Below are 13,678 nucleotides of genomic sequence, written 5' to 3'. Positions count from 1 at the left end.
AGCGCGCGCGCACGCCTCTCTCTCTCTCTCTCTCTCTCTCTCTCTCTCTCTCTCTCTCTCTCTCACACGCATCTCGGATTTCCTGTCACGAAACGGCATTCGAATTTCACGAATGAATTAATTCCGTGCTCGCCACATGGAGATGTCGAGGTTGCATGTCGAGTTAGAAACGTAAAAAAATTGAATTTTTCATCGTTACGCCCTTTCGAGCTGCGGTTGCTCCCTTATGTCGCGGCACTACTTAAACGGTATAGCGTGAAACTCCGCGATTCTGATCCACGTGCGGGACGTTACGACACGCGACATTGAGGCGAGAAAAAGTTTTTACTCGCACGGGAATCGAGTGACCCGATGATACACGCGGAAAATCCCCGGGCAAGTTGCGCGAGCGTCTCCGCGCGCACCAGCGAGAACTCTCGTTGGCGAATTGGGAGCATTATCACGCGAACGGCACGTGTTATCTCGGGGAGATCGCGCGCAAATGAGTGATTTTCCATCGGATGTCACCTTGTCAGGTGGCACGAGTTACCGCGAATCGCGATCGGGATCGGCGATCACGTACGTCGTCGGGACGACGCTAAAATCGTATTCGTGACGGGTGTTTTTTTTCTTTTAATCGCGCCGCGTGCTTCTACCTCGGCAGGAACGTAATGGACAATAATTATTGCACACGCGCGTGACACCGCTGCGCACCATCTGTGTTTGCTCGTTATTTGCCCGACAATTGAATGACGCGCCGTCTGGACTGCGGTATCTGCATAACAACAGAATGTAGCGATAAACATTGACTTTGGAACGCGTGCGGAGGACGCGCGAAATGCATAAACGTAAAATTTATATTCCGAGCTTCTTTTTGTAAACACTGTGAATCATCGTATTTTAAGTTAAATTCTTACCCGAAGATCGCAGCTGTGCTAATTCCGCGCGTTCCAATCCGCCTCAAAAATAAATTGCGAATCTAATAGCATTATAAATATGTATGCATTCGTATATAGAGAGAAGTTGTAATCGTAAAATCGTGATCTTTTAATCTGTGCCTGTAGAATCTCCAATAAACTGACATTTTTATTTAAAAAAAAAAAAGAGGATTAACGCTATCAATCTTGATCAAACTTTTTGCGCAATACCTTTCCAATTTTCGGAGAGCGAATTTCGTAGAGACCGTATCGTTGAGATAAAACGCGAGAGATAAAATAGCGCTCGTCGCGCGCGAACGTATCTCCGATGAATCGTTAAGCGATAAGCGACGAAAGTGATTGGCAGTATTGATTGAAGTAGGTGTCTTATGTCCCGCAGAGGAACATGCAGTCGGCCTCGATGGCTGGTTGGAGCGCCTTCATGCCGCAGGTACCGCCGCCGAGGACGCACGGGGCGTTGACGGGTCACCCCGCCGCCAGCCACCACGGTCATCCCAGCGGTCCACCGGGCGGGTCCGCCACAGCCGCCGCCGCCGCCGCCGCCGCTGCCGCCGCCGCCGCGCATCCCACCGTCGCGCAGCAGCAGCAACGCGAGCAGGAACGGGAGGTTCGGGAACGCGAGCGGGAACGGGAGCGGGAGCGGGAGCGGGACTTCCGTGAGCGGGAGCATATGGTGGCGGCTGAGAGGCTGCACCAACGGCAGGTCGAGGCCAGGGATCACGCCGCGCAGAGGGCCTACTACGCAGCAGCGGCGCCGCCGGCTCAACAGGTACGCAGTATTCCTCGGCGATCTCCGCGCGAGATAGCCGAGAAAAACATTGGAATTGTCTAAATCAGGGCGACGATGAGTATCGCTTGAATGGGCGAGAAATACAGGAAGATCGTGTATTTATATATCACTCGTGTATCTCGAGCCCTTCATTAATTATTATTTTAGTAGAAATGGAAAGTTAAAATTGAACACATTAATTTGCGACGAACGATTTACGACCCGGCGAATCGTTTTATGACACGTAACACGTTGTTTCAGGTTCGACCTTTGAACATGCCCGGGAAAGTCGAGTACCCGCCACCGGCACACTCGCGAACGTCGAAATCGTCGTTACAGGTCGGTCTGCACGAGAAACCGTCGGTGGTACCGACGCACAGCTCGCTACCGAAAGCCGAGCCGAACGTGAATCTGTTCGGCGTGAATTACTCGGCGACGTATAACCCGCAGCCATCCTGCACGTCGTATCTGCACGAGCTCAAGCTAAAGAACGAGATGGGGCCGCACAAGTCGCTATCGAGCAAGAGCGGGTTGGCCGGCGGCCTCGAGAGGGACCATCATGGCAGAGAGGTGCTGCAGAATCCGCCGTCCCTGATGTCGGATCACAAGAGCTCGGTGATCGTGAAAAACGAGGGCAGGGAGCTGCCGAAGACGCCGGTGCCGCAACAGCACTCGTCCAGCCCGAAGATAATGCCTTACATGAACGTCCAGTCGGTGCCGCCGCAGCACAAGTCGTCGGCGTACGAATACAGAAGCCCGACGCAGAGCCCGCATCACCTGCATCCCGCGCATCTAGACAGTCTGCAGGCAAAGAGCATCGCGACGTCCGCGAGTCACCACCGTGGCGGCGGCGGCGGCGGTGGTGGCGGCGGCGGCGGCGGCAGCGGTGGCGGTGGTGGCGCGCCGACAACGACGACGACGCAACTGCCGAGTCCGCACGGCCATCCACCGCCACCGCCGCAGGCGCAGCCCGAACCGCGCCTGCACTCGCACAACCCCCGCCAATCCCCGCATGCCCCGCCGCAGCATCCGCACCAGCCGCCGCCACCGCCACATCCATCGCCGCCTGAAACGCGCTATCTCAGCAGGCCGGACTCCGCGGGTCTGCCGTACACGGGCAAGTCCACGTACACGCATCCGTACACGCATCCGCATCCGCCCACGGCCTCGCCGACGACGTCGTCGCACTACGCCGCGCCGCCGCCGGCCGGCTCCAAGCCGAAAGTCAGCAGCCCGGCGCCGCCGCACATGTACGGTAAGCCTAACTGCGGCATTATAACCGGCACGCCGGTCTGCCGTGCCTCCGAAACGCCTGTCACCGCGCCGATGCCACTGACCTCGAAGACCGGTAGCTCGCCTTACCAGCAAGTGCCTCATCATCACGGGGCGCCGCCGCCGCCGTTGCCGCCGCCCGCGCACAGCCGGTCCGTCTACGACAGCCGCGGCTTCGCCGGCTCGTTGCCGGGCGCGAAACTGCCGCCGCCGACGTTGCACGGCTCGCCGCCTACGGCCGCCTCGGCGCCGCTCTCCAGGCCGATCGCTCATCCCGCTCATCCAGCTCATCCCGCGCATCTCAATACCAGCCCGCACCAGCAACCCGGCCAGACGTTGCAGCACGCGCAGTCCCATATCACCACGGCCTTCCAGACGCAACCGCTCGATCTCGGGGTGGAGAGGTCGGGCTCGCCCAAGAGGAAAGCACCGACGCCGTTGTTGTGTGACAATGCCAGCGGTCAGCCGGTGTCCTTAGAGGTTTGTAAGAAGCGAAGGACCGAGGAACCGCAGCCGTTATCCTTGCAATCCGTCGGCCCGCCCGTTCTCTCCAGGGTAAGCGAGCCAAGCCCGCTTATCGCCTCGGCCGCCACGTCCATCACGACAGTTGTCAACACTGCGGCATTGCTGGCGCAGCCGAACAGTCAGGTGACGCAGGAGCAGCGCACGGTGACGGTGGTTAGTCCGGCACCGGGGATCGCCAGCGGCGACAGCTCCGTACGACCCGCCAGCACCGGCAGCGTATGCTCCCTGAATCCGGCGCCGTTGAGCGCGGCACCAAGTCCGGCGCCCATCCCCAGCCCGGCGCCGTCCACGGCACCCAGTCCGGCGCCCAGTGCGCCAAGTACGCCCGCTAAGACGAACCCCAGCAACGCGGACAGCGAGTGCAACAGTCCGGCACCGAGACCACCAAGCAGCACCAGCTATCCAGTGCACAAATTGAAGAAGAAGTGGCTGCAGAGACACTCGCGTTGCGAAGACGGCACCGAGAACACCACCAGCATGGCCAGCAGCGTCACGTTACCTCTCAACATCCCCCGCGAGACACCGTCCTCGAACAGCAAGGACCGCGACAGCAGCAACGCGTCGTCGAACGCGAACAACAGCAACGCGCCGACCACCTGTTTGCCCAGCGCGGTCAATTCGATCCACAATATCGGCAGCATGGCAGTGAACAGCATCAACAAGAGCAAAGTTACCGGCAAGAGCGGCCGGAAACCGGCGAACAAGGAGTCGCTCAACGGTCACGCCACCGATACCAGCAAAACCCCGCAGGAGGACTCGTCTAGCAGCGACCCGGAGAGGAAGTCGCCGCCAAAACGGAAGCCACCCAAGGTATCTATCTATACAGATCGCTTACGGTAGCCTTGTTTTCGCTGGAAGGTACTGTTTGCAATTTGGAGTGCGTATGTTGTGCTGGTAGTTTAGTACTCGCTTGTACTATCTAGTTTCTTCCTAAAGACTGGTTTTCTTTATTGAATAATATAATTTTATACAAGAGTATTTAATAATAATAGGCATGAAAAATAATACTAGATCTTACGATCGATTGATTGAAATTCTTGAAATAAAATTGCAAAAATATCTGCAATTGTACGTTGGATGCAAAGTTAATCTAAATTTGTATTTTTTTAATATGTTATAAAACAATTTTTATGACGTTAATTATCGAATTGTTTTATATTCTTTTGATAATCATAAATAATATATTTTAAACATATTGACATTCGTTGTTTTGATATCATTTTTATATCTTATGGTCAGTGAATAAATTATTCATAAACGACTATTTGAATAAATCGCGAGCATTAAGTTTACTAAAAACTCTAGCATTAGTCACTCGTTTAATTATATGTATAGTCACTGGAAGTGATGAAGTTCGTTATTGGTATCGTGCCTTCAGGCAATAAATTTCGTAATCTGTAGAACTCAAAAGCATGAATATGCAGTAGTTTTGTTTGCTATGCCGTAGTTCTTAATTTGCAACTGTCATAGAAAGAAAAACTCATGACTGAGAATATTTAATTAAAAAAATATATATTTTATATTCTGAAAAAAAAAACAGTAATTGAGTTCGAGTACTCATCTTTTTTCTTACATTACTATCGTTATTATCGTAATATTATCGCGATTAAATTTGCGATTAAAATCTTATCTTTGCACCGGATATGCCCTTTTTATTTTGATGTTAAAATTAATATTATTTACAATCTATTAATTAAATATTTAACTAATAGAAATATACATACGATAAAATTTTTAACATTATCTATCAATTAATATATCAATGCGATTTCGGGAGAAAAGCCTGGGTATTGTTTTTAAAAATTAAACCGCCGAAAGTATAAATTCGTTCTGCATAAATATTTATTTTGAATTGTATGAACATAGTACGTTTGAATTCTACGCGTTTGATTTCTGAGAAAACAGACTATTTCGAAGTCGAAACGTTGCTTATCTCTCCTCCTCAACGGACGTTTCTGGGTTACCGTTCAGTAAGCTGAGTTTTAAATGTCGCGCAAATGACGCCATTTTCCTACGTAGAGGCGTGCGCCGTGCAACATGAATCACGGGTAGCGGATGTCGCACGAGTAACAAGTGTTTCGTCACGTACCTTTGTTAGCAATTAATTGACCGGTCACCGAGCGGAATTTCGCGACGAGCTTTTGCACATCGGTGATGAGTGACAGGATTCTCGCCATGGACGAAACTCGCAAAGGGGTAAATATCACCGTTGCCAGGAATTTCCGTCATAATCGCGACCTAACCTCCAATTGCGCGAGATGATCGGAGATTGCTCGTACAGTAGTTTTGATTTTACCGGAGATTCCGCGATTGAATCGAGCTCAAATCGAAACGGTAGACCGCTATTGACGACCTCGAACGGAATGTTGCATCATGCTCCGAGAAATGTTGTAATTGTATTGCGCTTGGTACGCGGCGACTTCGGACGTTCGTTGGAACTGATTATTCTCTGCTAGATTTTGGAGTAGTAAAGGAATTTGGGCGAAAAGATTGCTCTTTTATTTATTATTCAATCTAAAGACGCTGTAAAAACCCCATAAACGTTCGAGAATCAAAATTGAGGGGAAAGTGCGAATCAATTCGTGCGAATAAAGTAAGAGGTAGCGTGAATGCAATAGTGTGGGTGTGTGTATGTGATAGAACTGTCTAGATATTATTATGCGTGACGTAATTCTTGACTTTGCTTAGGTTTAGATAGACCTTTTTAAACCTTGATGTGCCAAATGGTAGCGCTGAAGCAGTAGTGTGGGCAGTTTTTTTAGTAGCTTCGGCTGGTAGATGCGGCAAGAGCATGAACTTCCTGACTACTTAATAATCTGTGCCCTGTGGTAGGTAAAACGAAAGAAGGGCGCCGCACGGAGGCAACAAACGGCCGCGGAAGATCAGCGGAGGAGGAAGGAGGATAAGCAGGGCGGCGGCGCGGGCAGCGAGTCCAGCAACGAGAGCGAGGCGGGCTCAGCCAGCGACACCAGCGAACAGTTGAGCTCTATTCAGCCTGCGTCGAGGGTTCGACACACCACGGCCAATTCCAACAATTCCTCGGGAAACGGTTAGTTGACGTAGCTTCTTGTAAATGGACTTGCCATCAGGTGAACTAACTATTCACTTGCAGGGTAAGTGGTCCGTGTTCCATGATCGTACGACTTTATTCCCTCGCTTAAGAGATTGTACGAGAACTCGAGAGAATCAAAAAGTGATTGACAAAGCAGATTCAATCGCCATTTACAATTCTCGCGGAATTCCATTTTCTGAAAGAAGGAAAAGGAAAGACTTTTAGAGACCCGTGGTTACTTGGATGTTTTTTTCGAGTTCGCTACCTTCTTTCAAATTTCATTAATTCGATCTCACGCACTTACCCTGTTCCCTGATTATGTCATTACACTGAGTTGCACATACATTATACTTTTAAGATATCATATAAATGATGACATATGAATATAAAATAAGTTGATAATACTGTGATACGTTATTATTATGAGCTTTTTAACACTGAATGGATCTAACATTAAAATTATGCACAAAAATTAGTGCGACAACAGACTTCTTGATGAAGCGAGGTACATGATCTGTTATGCAGGAAACAACAAGGAACCTAGGAAACGTGGTAGGAGACCAAAGACTACGAAGAGCAATGAAGTGGGAGGCGAGGATCAACAACCCCGTCAGAAGAAGGAACGCAGGGACGACAGTACGAGTGGTGGTAACAACGGCCCAGGCGGGAGCGGCGGACGGGGCGATCCCTTTCGTAAGCCGCCGATATCGCAACTGAAGAAAACTGGCGAGAGCTGGCTGCAGGACGGCGCCTGTTTCGAGGTGGCTCCGAAGTTGGCCAAGTGCCGCGAGTGCCGATGGACGCCGCATCAGCGATCCAAGAACCTTCCTCAGAATATCTTCTGCAGATTCTACGCGTTTCGCAGACTGCGTTATACCAAAAACGGACAATTGGCCATAGCGGGATTCAGTGACCCACACAAGGACGCGTCCGAGGTAAATTTTACGAAGATCGAGATGATCGATGCCATTTCACTTGTTGCACGTTGCAGTAGCGATTACAGTTAAATTGAGACACAGTTAAAAATGAGACGAATAGAGTCTTACAATTTTTGATTCGAGATGCATGCTCTCACGCGAGAACTATCGTTACAATGTTACAGGATGACCTTCGATTATGGTTACCAGGAAAAGATAATCAAGAGACAACAGGAAAGGATGACAAATCGGAGAAAAATGAAAAGGACAAAGGAGACCGAGAGGACCTAGACTTAGAAACGGCTCATCGGTTGCTTCGGCAAGTTGGCGATCAATTCTGTGATCTTTTACATCAAGAGAAGGACGCCCTCCAAGAACATATGGCCGAAGGTAACATTTTGTTCTTTTTTTACAATATATTTTTTTCAAACTGATCCACCATTATTGTTCGTATCAATCAACGCACACATGTAATTAAAATACACAAATATCATTAAAATAAATGTGATGCATGTATTAACTTATGTTAAAATTAATATTATCATCAATGTTAAATTATCTTCAATACACCTATTTTTTATGTATTATTTGCACTGATTTTTCTTGTATTTAATTCAATTTATTATTTTGCAAAATTACAACTCGTTTAAATATCAGGCTGCATGATTTCGCTTGCATAATTTCTTTTGTTCGCATGTTTTAACGCTTTGCGCGTCGATTATGATTACCTTTTGACAGCGAGTTCGGGGGTTGTAGACGGAACAGTAGCGTGGAAACGAGTGATCCAGGGTGTTCGAGAAATGTGCGACGTGTGCGAGACTACTCTGTTCAATTATCATTGGGCCTGTGGCAAATGCGGCTTTGTCGTGTGCATTGATTGTTACAAGGTAAGTTAAATATATATGTATATATATTTCTTTTTATATATATATTTTTTTCATTTAAACGCTAGGAATTACATGATGACAAAAATTTAATTGATATCACATGATATATTATTTTAACATTTTGAGCTTTTTAACACTGACATTAATATAGTTTGTCATTGTTTCTTCCTCTTTTAAACGAGATAGTTTATTAAATAGTCGCGTATTAATATTTAGGGACGTAAAAATGGAACGGTGAAAATCTGGGGCGAGAGCGGAAAGGACAGGGACGACTTTTCGTGGCTTCTTTGCACGAACAGGCAAGTGCACGAACCGGAGCGACTCATGCTCACGCAGATCATCGCCGGCGACGGTCTTCTGCGACTGGGTCAGCGTCTGCACGAGTGCCGTACGGAATGGGGAATCCCGCAGCACTGCGCGTGTTCCCTCGTAGCCGTGTCGCAGCCAAACGAGATTCTTCGAAATCTGATCAAGGGCGACTCCGTGCCGGTTCTCAATGGAAATGTGAAGCAGGAGATAAAAGAGGAGAAGAAGGTAAACGAATCTAACGGCGCGTCGGAGAGCAAGACCAACGGCGAGGACAAAAACTCGCCTCTAAACTGGCTGGCGGATGTGGCGCTGCAGAATCAGGACAAGAACGAGAGCGGCTCGAGCTCGGATTCGGACGACGATCGCGAGGGTAATTACTCCACGTTGCGGGAATTGCTCATAAGGCCGTCGCACAAGTCGAACGGTAGCGGCGGATCCAGATCGAATTCGCCCACGAACAATTCGGGCGGCGCCGTGAACAACGCCGCGCAGAACAACGTCGCCAAGTCCGGCAAGAAGTCGAAGATGGACACGCTCGACGAGGTAATATCCAGCGTGATCGAGCACAGCGTGAAGAAGGAGAAGGACAGCGGCCTGGACGACGAAAAGCCGCGGGAATTGAAGCACTTCGTGCGACGGTACAAGTGGATGCAGCGCGGTCGCGAGCCGCTACCAATCAGAATTATGACGGGGACGGAGAGCCAGAGTCTTTATCCGGACGTACCGCACTCCTGGCTCTGCGACGGCAAGCTGCTGAGATTAATCGACCCGAATAATCCGAACAACTACAGAATATTCCAGGACCAGTGGAAGCGGGGGCAGCCGGTGATCGTGTCGGACGTCGCCAAGGCGCTGGACATGAATCTCTGGCATCCCGATTCGTTCGCCCGCGATTTCGGCGATGAGAAGAACGATCTTGTTAACTGCATGACCGGCAATCTGGTGCCGAATCAGCCGATGCGCAAGTTCTGGGAGGGCTTCGAGTACTATTCCAAGCGGCTCAAGGACGAGCGGGGAAATCCCATGCTGCTGAAACTGAAGGATTGGCCGCCCGGCGAAGACTTCGCCGAGTTGCTACCGTCGAGATACACGGATCTGATGAAGGTTCTTCCATTGTCCGAGTACACGCATAGAAACGGCAGATTAAATTTGGCGAGTCGACTGCCTAATTGCTTCGTGAGACCAGATCTGGGCCCGAAGATGTACAACGCCTACGGTTCTGCTCTTCATTCCAACAAAGGCACGACTAATCTTCATCTTGATATCTCGGACGCCGTGAACGTTATGGTGTACGTAGGAATGCCAAAGGATGTTAATAACGACGAAAGTCTCAAAGGTACGTATTCATGTGATTTTGATCTTGACGCGGAATTGTATTATTCATTTGCGTCACTAATGTTCTTGTCGACATAATAATTGATTCTTCGATAATTAATCGAACTGTAACGTTTACGCATTTACAGCTAGGGCAGAGACGATGAGAGCGATAGACGAAGCAGGCTGTGATATTCTGACGCGTCGACGCGCTCGCGATGAGAAGGAGAAGCCCGGTGCTCTGTGGCACATTTACGCGGCGCGTGACGCGGACAAAATTCGAGATCTTCTGAATGCCGTTGCCTTAGAACGCGGAGCTCGTTTGGAACCACATCACGATCCCATACACGATCAGAGTTGTTACTTGGATGGACCATTGCGCGAACGATTGTATCGAGAATATGGTGTCGAAGGGTGAGTTGCCTTTTAAAAAATTACATGCTCTCAAATTGAAAAAAAAGTTTCTCAAAGAACTTCTTCGTTGGAAGAGAGAACGCGTCGCTTGCAGCAGAATTTTATTAAAATAATATTTTAACATCTTATCGCAGATACGCTATCGTCCAGTGTCTAGGCGACGCGGTATTCGTGCCAGCTGGCGCGCCACATCAGGTCCGCAATCTCCAAAATTGTATAAAGGTGGCCGAGGATTTCGTATCGCCGGAGAACGTTTCACATTGCTTCCACCTGACCCAGGAGTTCCGTGCACTATCCGACACCCACACCAATCACGAGGACAAGCTACAGATCAAGAACATCATTTACCACGCCGTGAAGGACTCTCTGACTGTTCTAACCAATGTTAAGGAGGAGACTCTCGCCAAACTCGCCAAGGTTAACAATGAGACGAAAATAAAAGAGGAGACTTAGCCCTAGGTCTTCCCCGCGCGGTCGTAAGACCGATTGATAATCCTTGATTGGATCTCGTCGTCCGTACGAGAGTGATCGCAGTTCCAGCGCTCCCGGAACACAGCGAGGCTGGCGTAACCGAAGGAATCTGCAGAAGAAGATCGCCCTCGCCGCAGGAAGAGCGTTGCGGAGGTGCGTGAATTTGTTGTGATATTTGTGAAGAGTTTAATGATTTTAATCGGAGGATTTGCTTTGCAATGTTGGCTGAGCCAATGAACATTAGTTTATATGTTGTTTCATTCGAATTTCCTTATATACAATTCTTTTCTGCTCTCCCGTTTTTTCCCCGAGAAAAGAAGGTGCCCGCGGACGATGAAGTCCGATGAGCTCTATACTACGAGTGAAAAGAAAATTGTAGCTCGGATCGCGCATAGGTAAAAAAAAAAACGCCGCGTCCATTACTATTGTGATACCAGAAGAACTTTGGATCGTATACATTATTTGTAATTAATTATATCGTGCCTGTATCCAATACATTACACTCATTCAAACACACGTACACATACACACATGTACACTTGTCTATATTATATAAATGTAGATAATTGAAATATTATGTAATAATTTTTGCTAGCAACTACCAGAGAGGAAAAGGGAGCGAAAAGGGGGGGCGAGGTTTATTCTAGAAGTACCTTTGTGCAATTAGGTGTGACTATAAATTATTATAGCCTGGATCAGCGATAACTGCGGATCCGTTTAATCGTCTGCTCTGATGATCTGGTGCTTTTCGGTATTTCGATCAAAACCCCGGCTAGAGATAGCCGATACGTATTCGCGTTCATGTCTTCTATGTTTCACGCGACAAGGGCGTAAAGAATATAAAACACTGCCTAATTAAATCGGTTCGACGACAATGGAAGAAACAAACCTTTCTCGCATTTCTTCTTCTTTTTTTTATGTATATGTTTAAGTAGACATTTCGTATTGTTCGTAGAACGACGTTCTCGCAAAGATGCATTGTGTTACTGTGGCGACGTATGTATCGGTTATGTAAGCGACGGGGTGTGCTGCAAATTTTGTATGTCACTGCGAGTGTGTAAGGCATCAGAACAAAGAAAAAAAAAGTAAGAGAAAAAAAAATCAACTTGTCCGATATTACAACTTTCCGTGATGTAACGGTGAGACACTCCGTTGAACAACACCGTTTGAATTGAACGTTTCATTGTTGTCGTAACCTAATGACTACCCGGCGTGTAACGGACGGGAAAAATACTAATAAGATGAATATGTTATTTTTGTCAAAGCGTATACAAACCGTCTATGTCGGACGATAAAACGAAAAGACAGCGATAATGTAATTGCGTAAACGAGATGCTGAGACGCTAAATGATTATAAAAATTATTTGCAGTAACATTTGAGGAATAAAAAGAAGGAAAGAAAAAGGATGTGACGACTTTCGAAGTGCCAATGTTGAATCACGTGGGACGTTTGAGTATGCGCGTTGTATTGTATTCGTGTATGCGTAAGTAAAAAAAAAAAATAAAAGAGAAGGTAAGAAAGAAAGGAGGGAAAGAGAACTAATTAAGTCACGCAGAATTCGCAGAGATGACAGGGCCGAGTTCCTATCATTTCACGACAGTTCGCGCGAATGACGAGGTTCCGCGTTTTAATCGCACTGTCACTGACGATTCGAAAACTGCTGTCGCTCCCGTTTCTTTTTTCTCCCCTTTTCGCTGAAATATCACTTTTGACGGACGTTGCACAAGCGCGTGAATACGTATATGAGAAACTTTCCACGAGATCCATATTATTCATTCTTAACAAACGTGCGACATCGCGCAGCAGCTCTCGAATCGAACAATAACGTCGTTACGCGCCATTCTTGCGTCGGCCGATCGTCAGCTAATTAACCGACGAATGATCTTGACACGTTGTGAAAGAGGGAAGGAAGGAACGAGCGAAACGGAGGGGGAAGAAGAATTAAAAAGAAGAAAAGATCACTGGCATCCTGGAATCCGCAATTTCTTTGATCTCAACATTCGTCTAGCATACAACGACTTGATTAATATTTAACGAGTAAATTTTTAAAATATCTTAGTGTCGATAGGTAAACGATTGTGGGAATTATATATATATATATAAGCTACAAAACAAGCAAAAGTACTAACTCCACACAACGGCGGTGTTGTATAAAGTTCTAGGAAGACGTGTTTCTGTGTATTATTGCTGCAAAACAAGACGCTATTGTTTGTCCTCTTGCTACGTGTATATGTACATACATTTATATACATCCGTATATGTATACAGATATAAATACGAAGGCGGGAAAAAGAGTGTCTAGGACTCGTAACGATAGGGAGGATACGCAAACCTTTAACACGAGAAGGTACACCTTACACGCGTAGGTAGATAGTTTATTATACCATTATTATAATTATTATATATTATCATTATTACGTTTAATTATTACGGAAAATACGATATTTAAATGTTGCTAAATATGAGAACGACAAACATGAACGCGCGCGAGTGTAAATGATTAAAAAAAAGGGGGAAAAAGAAAGCGAGAGAGAGAGAGAGTGTGAGAGAATATCGGAAGAGTAACGCAGAGTAGACAAAACGAGAAAGTGAGCGAGAAAGAACGATAGGAAGAGTGTGTGTGAATGTCAGGAGAAAGAGAGAGAGAGAGAGAGAGTAAAAGGTGTACTGACTGTGTGTGCATGTGCGTGATGGCGATCCAGTGAAAATGCGACGAGAATGAGAGAACCCGAGGGGCCGTGTATTGGGGGCGGAGTGGAATGGACGGTATCTAAAGCACGATGTACAGAGACCTTCGACCTCCAAGATGTGTGTATATCCAACCCCCCCC

The 13,678-nt window shown here is 47.5% G+C and overlaps 1 protein-coding gene across 1 annotated transcript in view; it reads left to right on the top strand.

The window, feature by feature from the left end:
* Positions 1–13,432, top strand: part of LOC105453254 (serine/arginine repetitive matrix protein 2) — a 282,577-nt gene extending 269,145 nt beyond the window's left edge. Inside the window, exons 10-19 of the mRNA XM_011695046.1 lie at positions 1,279–1,686; positions 1,948–2,510; positions 2,619–4,293; positions 6,316–6,532; positions 7,061–7,470; positions 7,638–7,842; positions 8,191–8,339; positions 8,556–9,984; positions 10,121–10,376; positions 10,511–13,432. Of these exons, the coding sequence (XP_011693348.1) occupies positions 1,279–1,686; positions 1,948–2,510; positions 2,619–4,293; positions 6,316–6,532; positions 7,061–7,470; positions 7,638–7,842; positions 8,191–8,339; positions 8,556–9,984; positions 10,121–10,376; positions 10,511–10,829 (5,631 nt within the window). The 3' untranslated portion in view covers positions 10,830–13,432. The remainder of the gene's footprint in view (positions 1–1,278; positions 1,687–1,947; positions 2,511–2,618; positions 4,294–6,315; positions 6,533–7,060; positions 7,471–7,637; positions 7,843–8,190; positions 8,340–8,555; positions 9,985–10,120; positions 10,377–10,510) is intronic.
* The last annotated feature ends 246 nt before the right edge of the window (positions 13,433–13,678 follow it).

This window comes from Wasmannia auropunctata, unplaced genomic scaffold (assembly GCF_000956235.1).
Source record: "Wasmannia auropunctata unplaced genomic scaffold, wasmannia.A_1.0 LD336001.1, whole genome shotgun sequence".
Classification (NCBI taxonomy): Eukaryota; Metazoa; Arthropoda; class Insecta; order Hymenoptera; family Formicidae; genus Wasmannia; species Wasmannia auropunctata.
Note: the sequence above shows the minus strand (reverse complement) of the source record. Positions and strands in the feature narration are given on the sequence as shown.